This window comes from Aptenodytes patagonicus, chromosome 5 (assembly GCF_965638725.1).
Source record: "Aptenodytes patagonicus chromosome 5, bAptPat1.pri.cur, whole genome shotgun sequence".
Taxonomy (NCBI): Eukaryota; Metazoa; Chordata; class Aves; order Sphenisciformes; family Spheniscidae; genus Aptenodytes; species Aptenodytes patagonicus.
The window spans coordinates 12,562,134-12,584,518 of NC_134953.1; the positions used below are offsets into that span (position 1 = coordinate 12,562,134).

Sequence of the window (22,385 nt, forward strand, 5' to 3'; positions counted from 1 at the left end):
TGCATGCTGACAATTTTTGATGACATCAGATTAGATGATCTCACTTATGATAATCCATGATTTTTTTCTGCTAGCAATCATTGCAATAGAATAGGAGGCTGGAGATGTCCCCCAGATTGCCAATGAGGTCTGAACATCCTTCTTACTGGAAAGGTAATTCATTAAGGAGTGTCCTGTAGGGATGTGAGGTGTGGGGCTAACTCAGTGGATATAGAACTGCTTTCAGGACTAATGAAATCTTCTGTTTAGTTGAGATGGGAAGCTCATCCTGAATATTTTAACAAATATACTCATTTGTTACATGAAAGCATCACACATGTAGATTTTTGGCAAGTATTTTAGAATACCTTCCCTGAAAAAAAGGGCTTTTGTTCATTTTGGGGAAAAAAAAATCTTGCATTCCTGTATCTTGCAACATTTTTACCATTAGAAAATGCCACATGCGACTAATATTTAATAGAATTCAGACTCTGTTCTGTGGGAAACTCTGACACATGAACTTCCTAACAAGATTGTTGTGATCATCTCTACTTCTTTGTGTTGTCCATGCCAGTAGGATTATAGTCAGATTGCCTGATTTTCTATGTTTGTCCTCCTGCATATAGTCTCTTCTCTTGGATTGTAAACCATTTGGAACACGTATTGCTCTTCCTAAGAGATGTGCAGCACCTTGCATAGTGGGCTTGAGGGATTACCCAACTGTAAATGATGGTTTGGAGGTGCTGCATATTGTTCTGATAAGACTACTGACTATTTTGAGTTTTCTGATAGGAAGGCAGTGGGAGAACCATCTTTCTGACGTCTTTTTTTCCTCAAATAAACTGTTTTCTGGTGTATTCTGTACTATAATGAAGATCATTAATTTGGTTTTAGACTAACATTGACCACACAAGCCCAGAAAAAGAACAGATGCCTTTGATAAGAAGATAGGGGAAAGGTTCACCTTAGCTTAGAGGGAAGATGTTGCGTGGCTGGAGTAGGAGACACTTTTTGGCAACATCAGGACATGGATTCCTCTTGGTTTTACTACCAAGATTTAACAGCAGCCTTTTTATAAATCCTATTTGATGTCTTGCATTCGCTACACCTAAAGGGGCAAACTGCAACAGTTCAAATTTCGGCTGGGCCTTCTGAAAACACAACGAAGCTGCTGTAGTTGACACAAGTCCATGAATGAAGACTGTAAAGATTCCATCCCCATCAGATGAGACTCCTTTTCTGAAAAAATGTATTCTGTCCCTAAAGGAGAAGCCAGATATGTAGCTAAACTTTTAACTGCCATCATTACATATTAAGGAACTGTAGCCTGCAACTCAATTGTTTTTCCACAACTCTGATATGTGTGTCTGTATAAATTTATGTGTTGCAAGAAAATGCATTTGCAACTTCTTAACGGCCTACACAAATTCACACCTGCAAACTTGCTAGCAAATAACAAAATCTGAATATAGGTTAATAGCAGTAGATAACTACAGACCCAGCCGTAATATCTGGTAAGGTCTTTTGCTTTGAATAGTGCTATGCTTGGTGGCTGACAAAGGCTATGTACTGAACTGCCCCAGGTTTTTTCTGCTTCAAGAGCAAGTCAGATTTTGAAGAAACAGAATGACTCTTTTCCATTCCCTCTGGAAATTTCTGTCTTACACAGTGACCTCCTCTTCCTGTGTGAACAAAAAAAAAAGGGACCTAGATGCTACTTCTGCATCCACATGATCTGCAAGGTTGTGAGAAATTTGCCTGATGCTTTAGCATAAAGATACTATTTTGAATTTGGGCATAACTGCAGACACATTAACTGGAACAAAATGGTAGACAAGACAGCAACTGTGATTTGTTTGAATACTGTTACCTTATTTGATAAAGCACAAGCAGTACAATTTAAATATCAAAATACTTCAGGCAATTTGTATTGCTCCTTCTCTTGCATCTTGGATCTAACTGTAATATAAGCAAATTCCTTTGCAATAAAAAGTGTAACCAATCATAATATAAAATACAAAATGTGCTTGGAAGAAAATTTCCTTGAAAAGCCCAAGTGTTACCATTGGGGAAATTGGAGGCTTTATCACCACTCTGAAGAGAGTTACCTTCCCTCCCACGTGTAGCAAGTCCTGTACACTTACAGTGCATTAACTGAATGCTAGCTAAGGCGGTCCTTTTTTTCCAGTAAAGAGGCTTTTAGCAGTAAAACAGTTGACGCGGCATTTAAAGATATGTCATTTTTCAGACATCTTTTAGCATCTTTAATCTGGATTTAGACTTAGAATAAATACTCTTTCGGGGGGGCTGGGGGGGGTGGTGGTGTCTGCCTTAGATCCCCACAGGGCGTATTGTCGGTGTCTTTAGTCTACAGGTGGGCCTGCCTTCCTCCCTTGTCTCGGGTTTCCTGCTCTGCTTTGGGTTACGTTTGAAGCAGAGAGAAGCAATACAGTTGACCGGACAGTGCGGGAAAGATGAAGTCATGAGTCTCAAATCCCCACCCTGATTATGTATTCATAAATCATGCTAAAAATCAGGGGGAAAAAATAGTATTTAAGGGCTGGACTGAAAAGTTACAGTTTTCCTTCTTTGCAATAACTAAATTGATCTGAACCCCACACTTTAGCTAGGAAGAGCAATGAGAAGTTTCTGTGTTATAGTTAGCAATAGCCTGAGCAGCTATGAAAGATGAAGAGTGGCTTTTTGTGAGGAGGGGTATGACAGATGGTCTGACAATATTTTATATTGCTTTTTCTTCTGCTGCCATTTACCTGGAACATGTCATTCCCTTTCCAAGCACTCCTGACAAATCCATATGTTTCACTACAGGCATTTAAGAAATTCCATCATTCAGTGAATGAGAAAACACTCTAAAATGCTGACCTGCCCTATGAAATGACATTATCACAGGAAAATCCTAAAAATGATTCTCCATCTGATTTTCTCTCTCTTTTTTTTTCCTTCCCCCCGCAAGCCTGCTACTTGTTCTGCACTCCTTGGGTATATCTATTGGTCTATTTTGCAAGTCCTTCATGCAAGAAACATGTTACTTGTTATCCACTCTATCTTTCAGTTTACTACTCTTGGTGACAGCTACCTGGTCTGGTGCAGAGGATTTGAGGGGAAGGGTCAGTATAGGGTAAGCCCCCAGCCGAAACAGTACTTTCCTCCCTCACTGCTTCTCTCTGTGTCTTGACACCAGACATGGCCCTCTCTAGCTCCCATCCCTCAAGTTATCCTCAGAATTTCTTCCCCAAAGCACTGGAAAAAGGTGTGGTCTGTCCTCTAGGAGACTCCGGGACTGTATGGTGGCCTCCTAGCCCTGCTTGTAGGCCTGCAAGCTTCAGCCCTGGCCATCCATTTGAGGTGCTGTTGAAAGTAACAACACCTGGTATTTACTCTCGGCCTCTCCTCCTCTTCTCCCCCAGCACAGTGATTGAACCACTTGTTCTTTGTAGGTTGAGATGAGAGCCTTGGCTTCCCTTCCCCACACCAGTCGGCAGCTTTGCCCTTTCCCAAAGGTGAGAGGCTGAGGCAGTTGGGGTGATCAGTCCTGCTTGCCAGTTCCTTCTTGACAGTGGCTGAATCTCTCTTTTCAGCCAAATCTAGAGGGGTGAAGGAGGAAGAGATAGGGAGAGGAGGAGGAGAGCCAGTTCCTAGCCAAGCGCAGGAACAGCAGGGAAGAACGACTACTGAGCATGAAGTAAGCTAATGCCTGAAGTCTGTAGGGCTAAATCATGCATGCAATAAAGTTTCATTTCATATCCCTGTGTGGTTACAAGACTAACCACCGTGTCTTGGCTCCAGCCACACAACATGGGGACACTGCTTGTAAAACTTAATGCCCTCCAGAGATTAAGATGGCTGAGTTCAGGAGATGTTGGGCTCTAGTGTTTTTACTCCTCCCCATTCAAAAACAAAAGAGTGAAAACAGCAACAAAAATCAAACAAGAAACTGTTCTTTGAGCTGTGAAACTAATGAATTCTGTATCCCATACCCTAATGTCTCCCTTCTCCGCAACAACCTTAGTACCAGCCACCTCCTCCTGTGGTATGTCCAGGAGCCCCAATTACTGACTGCGATGTGGAAGGTCACTGGGCACATGGCAGCTCAAGAACAATAATTACCTTTTTTGTTCTTACAACTTTCCTTCAGTGAGGAAGTTCATGCAGATCTTCTCTCCCTCCCCCCAGCCAAGTTCACATTACTTGTACAACCTTAACATCTTTAAGACCGTTATCTCATTAAAATCAGCCCATGGATTCAAAAGGGTGCAGACTAGTTGATAGTGTGATCATGTAGGCTTTGGTTTCTTTAGGATACCAGGTTATGGATTACAGAGGACATTTGGCTGCAGGATTACATTTCTGACCCATGGTACTGATTGCTCTGGTGATTTGTATTTAGGAGACTAATGAACTTTGGTGACGTTTTCCTTTAAGTCCTGCTTCCCTGGTCTTCTGTGCAAAAGAAGCGTGGCTGATGCACACAGCTGGGGTCTGGGTGCTGGAGGGGTGGGCTGTTCCCTGGTAGAGAGAGGTAAGGGGTTGGGGTTCCAGTTTGGACTTGGGTCCTGCTCTGTCATTATTTATATTTCTGACTGTCTGCAACCAGGAAGCAGAGGAAATCCTGTATGAATGTCTTAGAGGTTTTCCAGACAAGTTTTGCATACCCTGTAAAACCAAATAGTTTAGACTAGGATTTTCTTGCTGTTGTTTAAAATTGATCCATGGTGTTTGCTACTAATCTAAACAGAACTTCAGCTTTGGATCATTAGTGTCTTTCATCATTGTTAGTAATAATCAGCTAATTACATTATGCTAATGCCATGATTTCTCAAGGCAGATTTAAACATTGCTGGTCAACGTGAAGCTGCTCTTTATCTCTTGTTATATTGTGTTTTTCACATCTTTGCTCTCGTACTTCTGATAGATCAAAATGAAAGCTTGTGATACCCGAGAGCTATCCACGGGAGATCATACACTCACAAAGATTATTTTTTACTGTCACATTTGTCTCCCTGGTGTGTGTATAATCCAAAAGTGATACAGAAACCTGAATGACTCCAGTGAAGTTGGCGTTGACAGAATGTGCTTTGGATTAAGACCACGTAAACGTGATCGAATCTATCTTGAAAAGGCCTGTAGTCAACAAAGTTCCCTCAGAGCAAAACTGGTTTCAGAGGAGACTTAGGGCCACTTTCCCCAAAACATAAGTTAGATAAGTGGGATTAGGGTTTCCCAACTACAGGAATAACCTTTGCAGTCTAAACACAACAATAAATTTAGCATCAACAGCAATGGCAGAAACTTCATGAAGTACAGTTTTCTCCCACAAGTTTTTCTGTGATTGCTGGATGAACATCTTGAATTTCTGGACCCATGGACCAAGCACTCACACTTGATTTTTGGCATTGTCTTTAGAGTTGGCTCTCTGGGAAATCAACTGTTCTGTTTATAAAACCACAAGCAAGGGGCTAGTTTGCCAGCTAGCGCTAATGGCACAACTGCTGAGCTCAACCACTCCTTCAAAGGAGTCTGCTCTCTAAAAGCCAGTTTCACCCATCTCTGAAAGTGTGGGTGTGGTGGCGTTAGATTTGAGCTGACCCATCCCAAAGAGAAGGCCTGTTTTCAACTTGGTTCAAAACCCTCACTCGTTGCTGGTCATTTCTTTACCTGAAGTTCAATACCAGCAGGCTGCTTTTCTAGCTCTGCTTTCTGGCAACAAGTGGTATAAACAAAAGTGCAGAAGTGATACTAGAAATGCTACTTACCAACTGCTGCTAGACTAGAACTAAAATCAATGAAAACACCAAGAAAGAGGCAAAACATAGATCTAAAATATAATGCTTCTCTTTCTGTCTGACCCACTGCACATTCTTCAGAAAATAAGTTAATTTGTCTCTGTTTCTGTCTCTCTCTATTTAAATAATAATGACATTTGTTTATTCCCACTAGCAAAGTTGTAGAGACCTGTAGCTGAATGTAAAGGAGTTTTAATTACTGCTATTCTGGTAAAAGGCAAAGGAAATAGACTATCTTCTACAGATCTACCAATCTTCTCACTTCTTCACATTTTATTATGGGCTGAATAATGTTTAAATTGTCATGTGTAAGTAAGGAAGTTGAGTATTAGGTTTTCTTCTCATATTCACAGATAACACTTAAAAATAACCTAACTTCAAATGTCTTATGGATGAACCTGCAAAAAAAAGAAAAAAGGGATCATGGGACAAGAAAAGTGATAGAATTGAAATCAGTAGTCTCTCACCTCTTATTTCAGTAGCTGCTGTGCCATTTGACCATGCTGTCCACTTATTCCTGTGTTTGCCAATTTCCTGAACTTTGCATATATAATGTCCTTGATCTGTTTGCTGGAGACTTAGAATGAGAAATTTGTACATAGTTCCATGTTTCTCTTTAAGAAGATGAAGCCTTTGCTTGTGGAAATGATGAGTATAATTTCCATAATACTGGACAGACCCAAACTTTGTCATTTTAACCATCAGATACTCCTGGGTAGGTGATGCAGCAAAGACCCACCGCACAGCCAGCAAATTGTCTGTCTTTCTTTTTTGAGAAATGTGGCAGTAAAGGGTAGCATTATCTCCCTCGGAGTATCGCACTGTTGGTCCTGGAGAGACTGTCACATTTAAAGCCTCACAAACATCTGCAAAGGAAAGAAAAGATGGTGAGAATCCTCTATACCAGCACAGAAGCACCATAATCTGTCCCAGCGTGCAAGTCCACAGCAGGTAAACTGATGGCATCTGTTCAGTGTGCAGCAATTTAATGAGCTTTTAGAACCTGACATCTTCTGTCTCTCTGTGAACGTTAAAGATGGTATGAGGCCCTCCTTCAGTGAGTCCGCTCTAGTATTCTTGCTGTCACTAATTAATAAGATAGGGCTGAAGCGGACACCTTGCTGCTGTCATAGGCCCAACATCGCATAATCTTTTCGTCATTCTGAACAAGCGTTAATCTAAAACTAGCTTGGCTCTAAAAGAGCCAAGAATGTCTTTTGGAAAGCTGTTCCGTGACCAGCTCTTCCGATGACTTGCATCCTTCTTAGGATATCCAGGCTAAATTGTTTCAATAGCCAGTTTATGCCCATTTGTTCCTGTGCCAACTTTAAGTTTAAATAGTGTTTTCTTCTCTAGCGCTTGCTTCCTGACTCCATATAGAAAGCAATTATCTGGTGTCTCAGCCTTTGCTTTGTTGAGCTAAAGAAGCCAAGCTCTGTTAGTCTCCTCTAGTGAAGTAGTGTCTCCACTTCCCTGTTCACCTTAGTAGCCCTTCTCTGCATTGGTGCCAGTTTAAATTTTGGTTTTGATTGTAATTATTTTATTTTTTTTTTTAATGTGGGTGACTGGAATTACAGACAGTGTCTGGAAAGCAGCTCCCCAATGTCCTGTGAAATAGTCACAGTACTTCCCAGATTTGACTGGGATATACCTTGCCTGGTATATCCCAGAATTATGTTGTCCTTTTTCACGATATTTTCACATGCGATTATATGCCAGTTTATAATTAAATAATATACTTGGGTCATTTCCCTTCTTTGTCATTTGCGGTTCAGTTCCTAGTGTATCAAAGAAATTCTTACTAATCCCCAAGTACGTGACTTTGCTTTACTAAGTTCTGCTCCACTTTTGTTACTTGGTCCTGAGTTTTTCCTACATGCTATCCCAATCTTATGCTAACTTGATAAGGTCACATAATTTCAACGTGCATGCTTCTGTCTACTTCTTTTAGACATCATTTGTGCAAACCTTACATGATACGGTTCCCTAGATGATCACTGAAAGACTACTAGCCTCCCTATATGCCCGTAACCAGCTCCTCACTTTACAGTTCCCTGTGGCCTCTGTTTTAAGTAATATTCTCCTTGTCATAATCAAATGGTCATCTCAAGTCTGGGTTAAATCTATCAGACTAGTCCTCCTGACTACAAATTCAATTTAATCTGACATTATTTGCATGACAAAATATAACATGAGATTATATTGGGACAAATGATTATTCCATTGTTCCATTCATTTCTGACTCGTTTTTCTGTTCTTCAGCAAGAACCTAGCTTAGACCAGTTGTTTGTCTCTCTGCTTTATTTCTAACTGTGGCCAGTATAGGTGAAGGTTGAAAGAAGTCCATAGCTGTTCATTAGAGGAAGATTTTTCTTTCCTGACCTAACTGATTTATGCTGGACTGATTTTCTGAGGCATGGGAATCAACACTCATTTTATTTCCTTCCTAATGTACATTAAGAATGTTCTTATTAGTCATATCAGAGACTGATCTATTTTTGACCAATGGTATATTGTGGCAATGTGTTCCCTAAATGACTTGTAATGTGTAATCTACCGGTCTGATGGCATCCACTAGAGAGAGAACCATATTTCAACAGTGAGCAAGCACTCCCCGGAATGCACTCTGCAAAGCATGAAATGTCCTCTAAAATGTGAATATTAAGCTTCCTGCTATGTGAATATACTGTACTCAAATACTAATGAGAATTGCATCTCTGGGAGAATTATTTTTTCATTTCTGGACACTTTTCTAGCACATCAGCTAGGAACATTTCAACAAAGGGGATGAGCGTTTTGGCAGACTCTTGTCTGACATCAGCTCCTGAAACACAAACATATATTTATCTTCAAAATAAGCAAGTAAAGTATTTCCATTCTATTTCTGAAGGAGTATTGGAGGCAGAGACACGAGTTTTATGGCCCCAGTGAAGCCGTGAAATGGAGTGGTGAATTGTATCACCTTACTTAAAGTAAATCCACTAAATTAAAGAAGTTACATTGCAGCTGTTTGAGAAGAACCCTCTGAAAATTAATAGTATAATAATTATTTTGGGTCATTTCAATAGAAAACTCTACTGAATGTTGTATTTTTTCCAAGTAGACATTGTTTTTTCTTTATGAAGGAGAAAATAAGTTGTATAAAGAAAGGTTGGGTTTTTTATTTCTTTAAGAAACTACAGCTAAGCATGGCCTAGATTATTGATATAATTATCTGTGGATGATGTTCATGTGTGCAATTCATGTAAGTGCCAAAGCAAGAGATTATTTTGGATTGTAGAAAGCACACAAGTGGAATAGGATATTGAAATTTAAAATTAAGGCTGAATACCACCAAAAGCTTTCCAGGCATGAAACTTCCGCTATTACTTGCTGGAGTTACCTGACCTTGGTGCTTTACAGGCAAATGTGACGATAAGATGGCTGCTTCTGCCATTGAAATAAGATTCGATTTTGAAGGTTGTGCTACTCAGTAAATAAGGAATAAGTTTAAGAATTTCAACACTTTTTGGGATTCTCATAATTACTTAGGCTGTAAATGTTTTAATAAATAATTTATAAAAATGTGGTTTGGGTAAATGAAAAACACAAACTTTTTCTACTGAAATTATGAACGTGTCGTGAAATCTGTAAAGAAAAACAATTATGTCATTTTCCTGACATGTGAACTTCTTGTTTGAAAAAGCTGGCTAGGATTAATTGTGGAATAGAGTCCCAAAATAAAAGGCAAAAGAATCATTGCTTAATTCGAAACTAGGCAGAACAGAGTGCCAAAAAGTACCCAAGAGAAAATACAGAGGAACTCAGATACGGTGGTGATGGAAGCCTCTGCAAGAAGATAAAGCAGCATTGTACGTGGAGTCTCTGATCCCCTTCTGGCTGTTTACACTCATACAAACATTGGTATTTTATACCTAAGGCTTCTACTTTTCCTCTGAGGACATGCCTTTTTATAAGGAAATATCAAATTTTGCATCCTTCATGTTGTCTGATCAGTGGGAACCCATCTCCATATCTTTCTTCTGTGGCTCCTATTGGTGTGGCTGTACAAGTGCGGCAATGGGGAGAGTTTTGGAAATTTCCTGATGCTTTTACAGTGATCTCATCTCATCTTATGTCGAACAGGGTCAGGTGATGCTTTATATAAAACAGAAAAACAGTGTCCATTTGACTGTATCCTCCCACTACCATTGGAGCAGGAACAGTGGTGGATTTTGGAGGAAAGAGGTCATTTACCTCTTACGCAGACAGGAAAAGCCTCATTCAGGGCTCCCGGACACTAGTGGAAATGTTCCTCCTGTCTTTAGCAGGCACTGGATCAGCCCCAACATGAGGTTTACCCTTGTAATGGGCTACTTGCCAAGACAGGAGACTCCTCCACAACTTGAGAGCAGGCTTGTGTGCCAACAGAGCACTGAATTTATAGACTTCAGATTGCCTCTTCAAGTGAGGAATCACTGGTTTTCTCCTGCCTTCCCAGTATAGCATGGTGTAGCTGCTCAAGTGGAGCTCACCACAAGAGTTTTAGTCTTGCTTCTGCTTGGAAAGAGAAACTAGTTGTAGAAAAGGGGAGGAGAGTGAGTCAAAGACTTAAGGATTCTTTTGCAGTGCGCTTAATCATCAAACACGTCTCTCCTACTTGCCACCAGCTCACTTAGTTGCCCCCATCCCGATGCCTTAGCTGTTTGTTTCTTTGGTACCCTCCATCTGCACGTCTCACTAGCCTGTTGGGAGTCAGGGAAGGTTACTGCTGACTAAACTCTGTTTTGAAAAATCCTATTTTGAAAATAGTCCACTTCTGCTTACACCAGTTCAATTCCAAGTACTAGCTAGGTTTGGACTTTGTTGTCTGCCGTATTACATAGCAAAACACTTTCACGGCACTGTCAGGAGTAACAAATTATACTTTTAGCAGCCAGAAACCTGTCTATGCCAGGGCTGTCCCCTCTGTCTGTGCTGGAACAGTAGCAGAGGACCCACAGTCGCCGCTGGGTCCTTACGTTTGGTGAGCAGTTTCAGTGTGGCTGTGTTTTTGTGGAAGAACCCCAGCTACTTCAGTGGAGATACTCACGAGTTGAGTTGCTCCTGTGCACTACCGCTCACAGTCCAGGTTTAGTGTTATATATAGGCCCCTCTTCCTTCCTCCATGGAGGCTCACAGGCAGAATCTACAACCCACCCTTCAGGGATGAGAGGACTTCTTTCCTCAGCCCCTGCTGATAGCCAAGGGACTAGAGAGGCATGCCATCAGGGTAGTTACCTTCTGATCCGGATTTGCATGATCAGAGGCATATGGGATGGCTTTTATCCCTGTTGTAGTTTGTTCTGTGAAACAATGTTACTGTCAAAGCCTGCTTTATTTTGACTTCTCTACAATTAAAAAGGAAAAAGAGCAGATGAGCCAGGAAGAAGCAAAGCTCTTTGTTTAAATGAAAATAATTAGGAGCTGGCTAGCAAGATCACCAAAAGCAACCAGCTGTTTTCAGTTGAACAGATCTGTCTGCAAATTTCACAGGTCAGAGGCTCTTTCTCTGAGAAAGCTTCTGCAGTGACTAAAGATGGACTTGAACCAAACCTCTGCCTCCACCATCTCCTGCCCTTTTGAGGTGAAGATCCAAACCCAGCTCTTTTATTATCCTTGAATGAGCAGGGCTTCCCCACCCCCAACCCTCACTGCACCTTGAAGTTCAGATCCGGACTCTGTGTCCATTTTGCAGCTTTAGGACACCACGCTGGCCAATGCACCTTTGATTTTGGAGGCAGAAAGGTCTTGAGTGGGGGAGGCGTTTTACAAGTGACCTACGGGTTCCGTTTCCACTGGTTGCCTACAGGATCTAGGCACCCGTGGAAAAAGCAATGCCAAATCTCCCTTTGCCTCAACTTTGCCTGCAGTTCCTCGGTGCAGCTAAACATTGTCCCGCCTGGCACAGAAGGTGGCAGAGGACACATTTCCATAAACTTCTGCACGGGAAGGGGTTTTTTTTTGTGAAAACACAGTTGCGGGTCAGGTCGCTGTGCAGAAGCGCTGCGGAGCCGGGAGCCCGGAAAGGCAGCGGCAGAGCGGGGCCAGGGACCACCCCGGGGCGGGGGGCGGCGGGGGAGGACCCGGCCGGCTGCGGGGGAAGCAAGGCGGCAGGGGCGCCCGCTCCCGGGGGTGCCCGGGCAGCGGCCCCCACCCCTAACCTCTCGCTAAGCCCCCTCTCCTGGTGCCCGAGCCCCCGGCGCTGCCGCGGCCCCCACCACGGCGCCGACGGTGCGGGGGGGACCCGGACCCTGCTCCGCGGCGCGAAGGGGCGGGCGGCAGCCCGAGGCGGAGCCCGGGGTCCCGCAGGCGGCCGAGGGGGGCCTGGGCGCCGGCCGCTGCGCGCCCGCGGTGCCGCTTACCTGGGGCCGGGGCCGCGGCCAGCAGGGCGGCCAGCGCCGTGGCCAGGAGGCGCATGGCCCGCGGGGCGCCGGGTCCCGTCCCTTCCCTCTCTGCCGAGCTGCCTCCCTCCTCTCCTGCCCGGCCTCTCGCCTCCTCCCCGCCCGGTCCTCCCTTCTCCCCTTGCCTTTCATCTCCTCCCCTTTCTCCTCCTTTTTTTCCGCTTTCTTCCTTCCCTCCCTACTTCTCTGCTCTTCCCACCGTCCTGCCCCCTATTCAACTCTCCTCCTCTTTTTCTCGCCTTCTTTCCTTTTCTTTTCTCCCCACCGAGCTCAGGCCTGTGGGGTGGCACAAGGGCTAGATAGGGCTGCTCCACCTGTAGTCTCTGAGATCTCCCCTGTGCACACACCCCCTGCCCAAAGGACAGGGGTCTGTGCAGCTGGTAAGCGGAAAGCTCCCCTCTCTGAGCACAGAAAGCCTCTTCGCGAGCGGGTGAGGCAGCCTGGCAGCTAGGGACTGTGGGGCAGGGACGGGGAAGGCTGTGTTATGCATCCTCTCGGCTTTCCTGGAGGTGTTTGAAATTTTGCAGGCCCTCATGCCCATTCCCCTCATCCCACTCCTTAACTGGAACCAGACCGCCATTTCCACGCAGTACTAGTTAATGGCTGTCTCCCTTTCTGTGGGCCCTGCTGGTGGCAGCCTGGGGACAAGGAGGTCTAGCAGGCAGGACTGGCCCTTCAGCAGGCATGGGGATGGATGCTGTAGGCTGTTTGGATACCCATGCTAGGACGTTACACACGGTGCTCTGGTGTTGGGAGGATTTTGCCCTCTGCTGTGACAGCACAACTACTGACCACTGACATTCACTCTCTCTCTAAAAAAGTCCTAAATTAATGGTTATAGCAGCTTAAGGTGCATCACCCCAAGGTTACTGTGCTTGTTTTGCCAAATGGTACTATACTTCTAGGCCAGAAAGGACAAGGGAAGTTGGCACCTGGCCATCCACTCCTGCCCTTCCCCTTTGCTCCTTTTGAAAGTGTTTATCATTTGAAAGCCCACAAATCTCCAGAGACGTGGGCTTAATAATCCTTCTACCAGCCGGTATGATGGGTTATGCCTGATTTTAGTATTCACATTGCGTGAAGTGTGGATGATACAAACACTTTGGCATTCCTGCTTCTCTGGATAGGACAATTAGTACTGATTTAGCTACTCCACCCCTCTCCTAATAATCACTTAGGCAGGATAATACATGTCTGCTTTTAAGCATCACAGAAAATTTAGTGTGTGCTTCATCTGATCCTTACGAGACTGAACACTTCCTTTAGTATCATGCAATTCATTTACTTCAGGGACAGACTTTTGTGTCCGTACAGCAAACACTCCTCGCAAGAGAATGACAGGTCTGGATTATACACAGAACAATCAGCAGACCTGAGGAAACAGAGGGAGTTGTTAAAAGTTGTACTGCCTGGGGAACTAATTAATATTTGTAGATTCGAGTCTACTCCTTTAACATAGCAAAGGGAAATCCTATCAAAGAGATAAGCTAATTCAAAAAGAAACAGACAAATTCACAAAAAACTGTACCAGCAATTATTTAATTTGATGGTCCTGATGGAAGCTCCAGCTCAGGAAATCCTTGGACTGCTGGTTGAGAGGGAAACCAGGGATGACTGATTTTGCATACTCTTTTCCAAAGCATTTGCTGCTTGCCATTGTTGGAGAAAAGATATTAGGCTGGATGGACATTTTAGACCTTCTCATATAATTCTGTTAGGCTCAGTCATGCCTCACTCCATGTCTTTCATAAATTCCTTCAGTCTACTAATCCTTTAATAGTGTGTACAAAATACTGATGTAAAGATATCAATAAGGACTCCCTAAGTTCTCATGAGTGCCTGGACCCTACAGAGCTTAAAGATGCACTATGAGAATCAGTATCAACATTTGCCATTGTTTATCAACCATCCCAGTTACCAATGGCACTAACAGTTCCTTAAATTGCATCAAGAACTCTAATGAGCTTTGGGACAGAGCTAGATGGGTCAATTGGTGAGGAGGCTTCATACGATGTATTTGCCTGTGATAGAAAATAGATAGAAGAAGAAGAGTCAGAGGCCCATCTGGGCTTCTCCAGTCTCATGTGCCTGCCAGTTTACTGAAGACATATTCTTTCTGTTTTGCAGCTTGTGATCTCTGTACCTTTGACAGTTCCCTGTGTGTTGTGGGTTCTCTCTTTTGTGTAGAATTGTTTAGTTCATTTCTCCCCCACTGAAAGATCTTCATTAACACAAGAACATGAAAAGTGCTTCTTATTCTTAAACGGACATTTCTTTTAAATTTCAGAATCTACTTTTAAAAGTGGTTTAGGCTGAAAGTCTTTTATAATTGTCATTGCATAAATAAGCTTAGGTAATGCTGCCCTTTTAGGTTTTTTACCAAGGGAGAGCTTTTCTTTGCCCAGCTAGGAACAGGACCCATAATCTTTTATGCATGGATCTCTCTCTTTTGCCACTAACATGTACCACCAGCAGCATTCATTAGGCAACCCAGCACCTAACATACCTAAATAAATCTACATTTTACCAATATCTTGGGAGATACTCATGAGCCAGACAGCACTAGTCAGGCTAGTGAGCTGTGGAGAAACGTAGACTGCTGACCTCCCATCTTCTCAGATTTGCTGCTGACTTGTTGGATGATTTTACGCAAATCAGTTCCAACCTCTGGGCTGCAGCTGAGTGATCTGTAACCTTCCTTTGGGCCTGGATTGGAAGGGTTTGCTAATGGAGCTGGGGCAACCTGCATGAAAGGTTGCAATTATGTGGTTTGCATTATTTCACTGTTAAAATCTTTCATCCCTTCAACCCATTTGTAGCAGCTGAGATGTTCTGCTTTTGTAAAATCTTTATTCAAGCTTGTTGATGCCTCTTACCTGATACCATCACAGCTTACCCCTGCACCAAAAATCCCAGAGGCCAAATGAACAGGCAGTGCAATTCCCTTTTTCTCTTTCACCCACAGGCCAGGCACACAGCTCTGTAAGCCAGTGCACCTCTCTTAGCTTCTCTGGAAGTGTGCTGACGCACGCGAGCGGAGCCTCTGACCCGCAGGATATGGCTTTCTCAGCTTTGGCAGCACCTACGTGGCCTCGTTCCCTGCCGGAACGGGTCTGCTCTGATGCGGAAAGTGCCTACTCAGCACTCTGATGCAGCTGACACAGCTCAGACTGCCTTTTTGTGCAGAGCTTGGAGCTCCTCGCTCCCTGGGGACAGTGTTATTGAAATCATCAGCCTCAGTCACTCTGGGTGAGACCTGCTGTGCAAATCCCCTTTGCCTCCTTGCAAAGGCACATCTATCAGGAGAGGTAACCACAGCCTCTTGGCTTTCGTTGTCCTGTCCTCCCTCCCTGGCTGCTATTCTTAACCTGCCTTCTTCTATTAAAAGGTCTTACTAATGTCCCCAAATCTGTCTCCAAAAACTCCTGCAGGATTCCTGTGAGCAGAATTGTGGCTTACCTTTGTAGCAATATTGCAGTGCAGTGGAGGGATAGAGTAGCATCCACTGTCACTCACACAGGGCTGCTCTGGCTGCGCTCTAGCACTGGCAGAAATGTCTCCACGAGGCTGCGGAGACTCTCACCATGGGTAGATGGACTTGGGGTGGGCTGATTGCCTGCTTTCTTACCTGATACATTGTTAAGGAGAGTTATGCTTGTTCTGAGTGATGTATGTGAGTTTGCTACCCACCTGCAGCAATAAACTGTCTCTCTGAACGTCTCTTCTTTACCTGGACTGATCAGGGCACCTACAGTTTATTGTCCTCCTGCACCTCATCCAGGCAGCATGCAAAGATGCTACCTGCCTGCTTGAACCTTATGGAGACATGAGTTATGGCCAGGTCTTCTTCAGAATCCAGCAGCTCGTATCTCCCATGATCCAAGGAATCTTAATTGCAAATGAATATTCAGTGATTAGAGATGGATAAAATCCAAACTGATTCAGTGTTGCCAAGCATGGAGGGAGTTTGGGTCTGTAGCCAAACTTTCCCATCTCTTTAATGGGCCAAATTAACTTTGAACTGTAACAATCCAGAGCTTCTGAACAACATGGCTTAGGATTAAAAACTCTACCCTGGTATTTTTCCATGGCTATTTTGTGGACTGGTGTGTGGGAAATACTGTTTTGTGGATCCAGCTCCACGTCAATGGGACAGACACTACATAAGAGCTTCCAAAATGTAAGCATCATGCTTTTTAGGCCTCTGGATGTTAAGCAGTGTTTACACTGTGTTTGGGGCTTTGATGCTGGTTTACTTGTTGCCATTTATTTCTGACTAATTGGCAAGTTGCTAGATAGGGTGATGTTGTTACTGAAGTTCTCCTTTCCCCCAGTGCAAGGTGTCCTTCCTCTGCTCTTTTTTCCCTTTTCTTTTAGGGTTATGAATGATACTGATGTATCTGGATAGGATCAAATCTTTTGTGTGGTGCAGCCATATTTTCCTGGATAGTTGCAATCCTTCATAGTGATGCTATAACATGTATTTTTCCCTTTTCTCTTTCTTCAAATAAGAGCACATATTTTAGTTCAGGAAACTTGCTTTTGTTACTACTTTTATGATTATGTTCGGGACTGCATAAAAGCACAGGGGATTTATTATGTTTTTCTTAGCTCTTGCTTCAAGTTTGATCATTCTAATTTGCATCTAATCCTGAAAAAATGAGATTTGTGGATGTTTTGCAAGAGTGTTTAGAGCCTCTGTCATATGTACTTTCTGCATCCTTAGGTGTGTGCAAGAGTTGAAACCTGATTAAGTCTTACTGTGCATCGTCATGCACAAAGACATAGTCTCAGCTTCATATAGTGGTACATAGCGTCATTTGAGGACCATTAAAAAGGCCATTGCAGTTCCAGTTCTGTTCTCTGAAGACATTAAAATGTCACTTTTAGCTGTCCTTATTTCTGGCAGTAGGTGAGCAAATGTCATGCTAAGATGGATTTCAAAGTCTTCTCAGTGCATTAATATGTTCTGACTATCCATTCCCATTAGGTGCCTGTCCCAGCTAAAACATTACTGACAGTACTTTGCTCTGAGCTACCCACCGTAAGCCTGCTGACCCCACTCTGCCCAGCTCAGAGAGGGCATTGACTCCAGAACCACAGGGTCGGTGACAGTTGCCCTGACAATGCACCGTGCTATCCCCCGTTTTAGCTTGCCTACCTCCCCAAATAAGTGTTACAGCCAGGTTTGGGGAAGTGCAAGGCTCTCCTGAAGACTGCAGGGACATGGTTTACCTGTGAAGTCTCCTGTCTCATGGAATTCAGTCTGTGCTTTCCACACAACCTGTGCTGACACCATATTTAAAACTTTGTGTCCATAATTTGTCTCTGGATCTTCAGTCTAAGAGACGTCCCACTGCCTCTATGTCAACGAGGGATATAAGAATGACTCTAGTAGCAAAGAGCAATGATCCATCTAGCTCAGTGCCCTCTTTCTGACTGTGGCTGATAGCAAATACTTCAAGAAGTGTAGTATGGGCAGGGCAAACACACAATACTGTGTTCCCAGGAGACTTTTCCACCTTCGTATGGTTTGCAGCACTCGCTGTCTCAGCAAGACATTGTGTCTCAGACCCTCACTGATCAGACCCAACCACACTGTGTGCTCCTTTGTCACTTTGTTCTGGGCTGAAGAGACAGAAGTTTGCCAGCGTATCCCTCCTCCCTGGTCAGGGTGACTCCATGGCTCCCATGGTACTGGATGTGGCCCTGATAAGAATAAAGCCTGGTGGTTACAGAGGGAAAACTTTCTGAGGTGAAGCAGATCATGAAAGAATCACTGAACCTGCACGGGGACACTCAAACAGCCACTGCTTTCAACTGGTGCTACATGGCTCATGAAAAGTCAGAGCACAAAAGCAGTGAACTAATATCAGAAGGTATAATGTACTTGTCTAGCATGTCTGGTTATGTTTGGATTTATTGTCTTAAGTTTTCAAGCATTTCTTCAATAAATTTCCCAAATTAACAAATTCAGCCTGCGTGTGTCTTAAGAATAAAGACTTCCACATAAATTCCTTAGGCTTACCTGCTTCTGCTCAGGCCAGAAATATCACAAGAAATGTAGCCCTTGCCTGCACTTGGTATTTCTGATCTGGCCTTATCCAGCCACATGGATTGAGGAGAAAGATGGAGGTAGTGTCCAAGCACAGAAATGAATGGTTGTGGAATGCAGGGTTTGGAGGAAGGTGAATTAAGGTGAAGAGGTGGATGAGATATGAACCAAAACTGCTCCTAACTGATATTACATGCTTTTTTCCTATGCATTAGTTATTATTCCTACCTGCAGAGCTACAATACATGTAAAACCTGCCTTTTCCAGGAACTCTGTTTGGAAAATTGACTGTGAAGCTCGTACTAATTCTGCTATCTAACAAGTGGAACCAAATTATTATCTGCACTTTAGAAATTGCTAACTCACCTTTGGAAAGAGCTGAAGTTTATGGCTGGAAAACAACTACAAACTTGAAAAAACATATGCACCAACTGGAAAGACCCTAGAGGAGAGCCCAGCAAGGAAGATCACAGCTCTAGAAAACGTGGCCTGCGAGGAAACACTGAAAAGCTGGGATTGCTCAGTGAGGCCTGGGAAGCATAATAAATCTCCAGGTATTGTAAGGCTCTTGCAAAGGGGGGGAATAAACAACCACCCGTGTCCGCTGACAGTAGAATGAGAAACTGCAGATCTAAATTGCAGGAAACAAGATTAGATGTTAGAAAATGCTTTCTAACCATGAGGTTAAGGCTGGAATAGGGAGGTGAGGGGGCCCTCATTATGAGAGGTTTTTAAATATAGATTAGACAAATGTTTGTCAGAAATGGTCTGAGTATACCTGGTCAGCTTTTCAGAAGGATGTTAGACTAAATGAGATCTGAAGAGCTCTTCTAGCCTTATTTTCTTTGATACTGTTTTATGCTCTCTGTATGTTGTCGCCCTTAGTAGATATACTAAATCCTTGAACACACCACAGAAAAGATATTTAAGCTCTTCACATCCCAAGGAATAACAACATTTTGACTCTGTCCTACTTTGTCCTACTCAGACATAGCATCTTGTCCTCTTATCTCCATTTTCTACCATGTCCCCCAAGACGTTCTTCTGTTTCTGCTTTTCTTAAGTTCGGATAATAAATCCTGCGTCTCTGTGTTTTGCATTTTTTTAAAACATTCCAGGCTGGAAACAAAGTACCCACACACGTACCCACAGCGCAGAGTTTGTTGTCAGAAAAGCAGGGAATCCTTCCCTAACCTCAGGAATGTCCCTGGAAGACGTGCTTGCCTTTTGCTCTGTTGTCAGGAATGGTGTTGCTACACTTTGGCAGCCGCTAACTTTGAAACAGACTCTTTAAACTTAAAAACAGAAGTAAAAACCTACTGTTTCTTAAGGAATTGTCTCAGTAAAGATCTTTACCAGAGACAGGTTAATCAGTAAGCTCCAGTCAAATTTTGTATGCTATATAGGGTTGAGTAGTGGTCAAACTTGGACCTCTGAACTTCAGGAGGAGTTATGGATGAGACAAGTGGTTACATTTCCTGCTGAGCATGAAATAATGAACAAATATCCACCCAAATATCCAGCAGGTCCATGAGCTGCTTAAAAAGTTACCTCACTTGTGTTTCTAAGATGATCTCTCTGAAGAATTTTTGGCACAGCTTTGAATAAACAAAATATTTGACTTTCATGTCCTTCAAATATTGAATATTTTTAGGATATATTCTCTTTCATGTTGTAAATGAGGACATATAGTATCTGCCTTTAAGTGAAAAATAGGCTGATAATACAGCAAGTTAAAGGCATCTTCTTTGCAAAGCTGTCAGGTGCTGAATATTGTGTGTTCTTCACCTTCTTCCCTTTAAACATAAGGAGCAAAAGAAATGCTTTATCTGTTCTTTTTTTAAAGTACAGAAGTTCAGGTGTCATTTGTTAAATGATTCTTTGCAGAGAATATGAGAGAAGCCACATCTTGCATACCGAACATACCGTATGCTTGGATGCATCCTTTAACCAAACATAGACATTTTTCTTAGCAGTGTTGTGGCCACGTGGATAAGACGTAGGGTTGCCATATCACAAAACTAGCTTGTATTTCTTCTCTTTGAAAAGTAACCTTGTATAAACTCTCAATTTTGCACTACTTATTAAAAAAAAAGCATCTGAACTTTTTTTCCTGCATTCCTCTCCTTACACGAGAAGGCAATAGACAAAGTTCCTCATGTATCTCCTAAAGCAGGGAGAAGATGACTGCTTCAACAGCGGGCCTTAGAAAGGCACCAAATTATTTGCACTGTTTGATGGAAGAAGGAAGGTCCTGACCCATTAAAATTAGTGATTTTGGTGTGGTGAAGTAGCAGACAGATCCCTTTTGGCTTTGTCCCATCTGATTTGCTGGCTCCATGGCTACGTGGAACAATAGTCTGTGCAGGGCAGCAGGGACGTGGGCAGAATTACAAGTGAGCATCCATGAAATTCCTCTGTGCAAGTACAAAAAGGGTTTTCCCTCTGCACTTTCTAAATGACAGAAAACCTGTATGAATGATTCTCTGACTCGGGCAAGACAGCTTTGAACTCAGGACTGTCCCCTGGAAACATGACAAATTATTTTTCCCACCTATGAAGGTATTAAAAGTTTATTGTGTTGATTTTAAGTTGGTTGTTGGCAAAGTTCCCTGTTTCTTTTTTTCAAATGGGTGACTAATATTTGCTCCATTTGGGGGAAAAAACCCCCCGATCTCCTGGTGGAGAGCCTATGCATAGAATATTTCTACTCTGATAGTTAAAGTCTGACAAAAGTTATTAATAATAGGAGCAGAGGGTTATGATGGGGATTGGTGATGGAGAGTGCCAATAAGCAGTGGCTGAGTGCAATGGCAGAGGCGGTACAGCAATGTGAACATTAAAATGTGAAATTTTAAAAAAGTCAGATACGAAAAACTTTGGGGAAATTGCCAGCAAAGGTTACAACAGCAATGCTGAGAGCAGCAGCAGAGCTGACACAAGTCAGTTTATACTGACAGGCCAGTTATCCATGGCTTCATGTCTCTGCTGAATCTCAGTAGTTGCAGCAGGATGGGGGCTTTTCCTGCCACTTTGGGATTTGTTGGACAGCAGCTAGGAAAGAAGGGTGTTATTTACTGATTTGCCACCATGGTGATTTACTACATCCTTGAGAAGATGGTCCATGACAATTCTTCATCCATTTTTTATTTTTGGGATCTATCAGGAGAAAATGGAAGGGGGGGTGTCAGAGGGTGAAGTTTGTGATACCAAGATCAGTGCATCGCTTTTAGGTGTAGCACTTCAGGCTTTCCAAAATGATCCTCCCTCGGTCAGGGGAAAGATCACTCCATAGGCATAGTCAATACCTCTCTGTTGCATTTTATGGGTCTGTGGAATTATATTTAGAAAAGCAACGTTATTACTTGGAGCAACAATTTTACCAAAATGTATGTTGTCCACAGCAGACGTTGAGCAAAGGCCTTCCAGCTGGGAGCGTTATTGCTGAAGGGTGTAAACTGGGTGTCCCACACTTGGGGTTCACTTCACCAGGCCGATGGAGGGGCTCAAAGGTTTGTGTGCGCCTGAGTGGCTATGCAGAGACCCAAATAGAAAATGGGAGGACTCAGCTCCTTCTCTGGGACTCAGAACAGACGTCATCCTGATCTTTAGAGAAGTCTGTATCTGAACCTAGGTAACCTCTAAAATTGAATAGGATAGGTGGGTGAAAGCATCTAAATTCTGCCTGAATGGCACATGAGGTATATTAGTACCTTGTTGAATGTCTGCTGGTGATTCTGCTCTTGAAGTCTGATTTATTATTTTTTTTATACAAACTCCTCTCTGACTGTCAGTGCAAAGGCAGTCAACAATTTGACTGAAAAGAAAAGCTAGCCATGCAGCAAATGACCACAGTGCTAAATGACCATAATACAAGCCATGGCATATGCAAGTAATTTTCAAAAAGGAGTGTATTTGGACATTGCTCTAAAGAAAAAAGATTGTAGGGGAAAAAAGGGAAGCAGGATACTATCTTTTAAACATAATAGCACACAATGCAGGCTCCAAAATGTTCTGTAATTGTTTGTGGTATAGCCTCAGGGTAGGGAAGTATTATCATTAAAAAGAAGTAATCTGAGTGAGGCTGGAGATCATAACATTTTGCTTACCAGTTGCAAATGCATA

General features: G+C 43.0%; 1 protein-coding gene across 1 annotated transcript in view; it reads right to left on the reverse strand.

The window, feature by feature from the left end:
- Positions 1–12,268, reverse strand: part of VSTM4 (V-set and transmembrane domain containing 4) — a 40,635-nt gene extending 28,367 nt beyond the window's left edge. Inside the window, exons 1-2 of the mRNA XM_076338695.1 lie at positions 12,167–12,268; positions 6,251–6,649 (exon numbers count right to left, since the gene is read on the reverse strand). Coding sequence (XP_076194810.1) covers positions 6,251–6,649; positions 12,167–12,221 — 454 coding nt within the window. The 5' untranslated portion in view covers positions 12,222–12,268. The remainder of the gene's footprint in view (positions 1–6,250; positions 6,650–12,166) is intronic.
- Between the last annotated feature and the right edge of the window lie 10,117 nt (positions 12,269–22,385).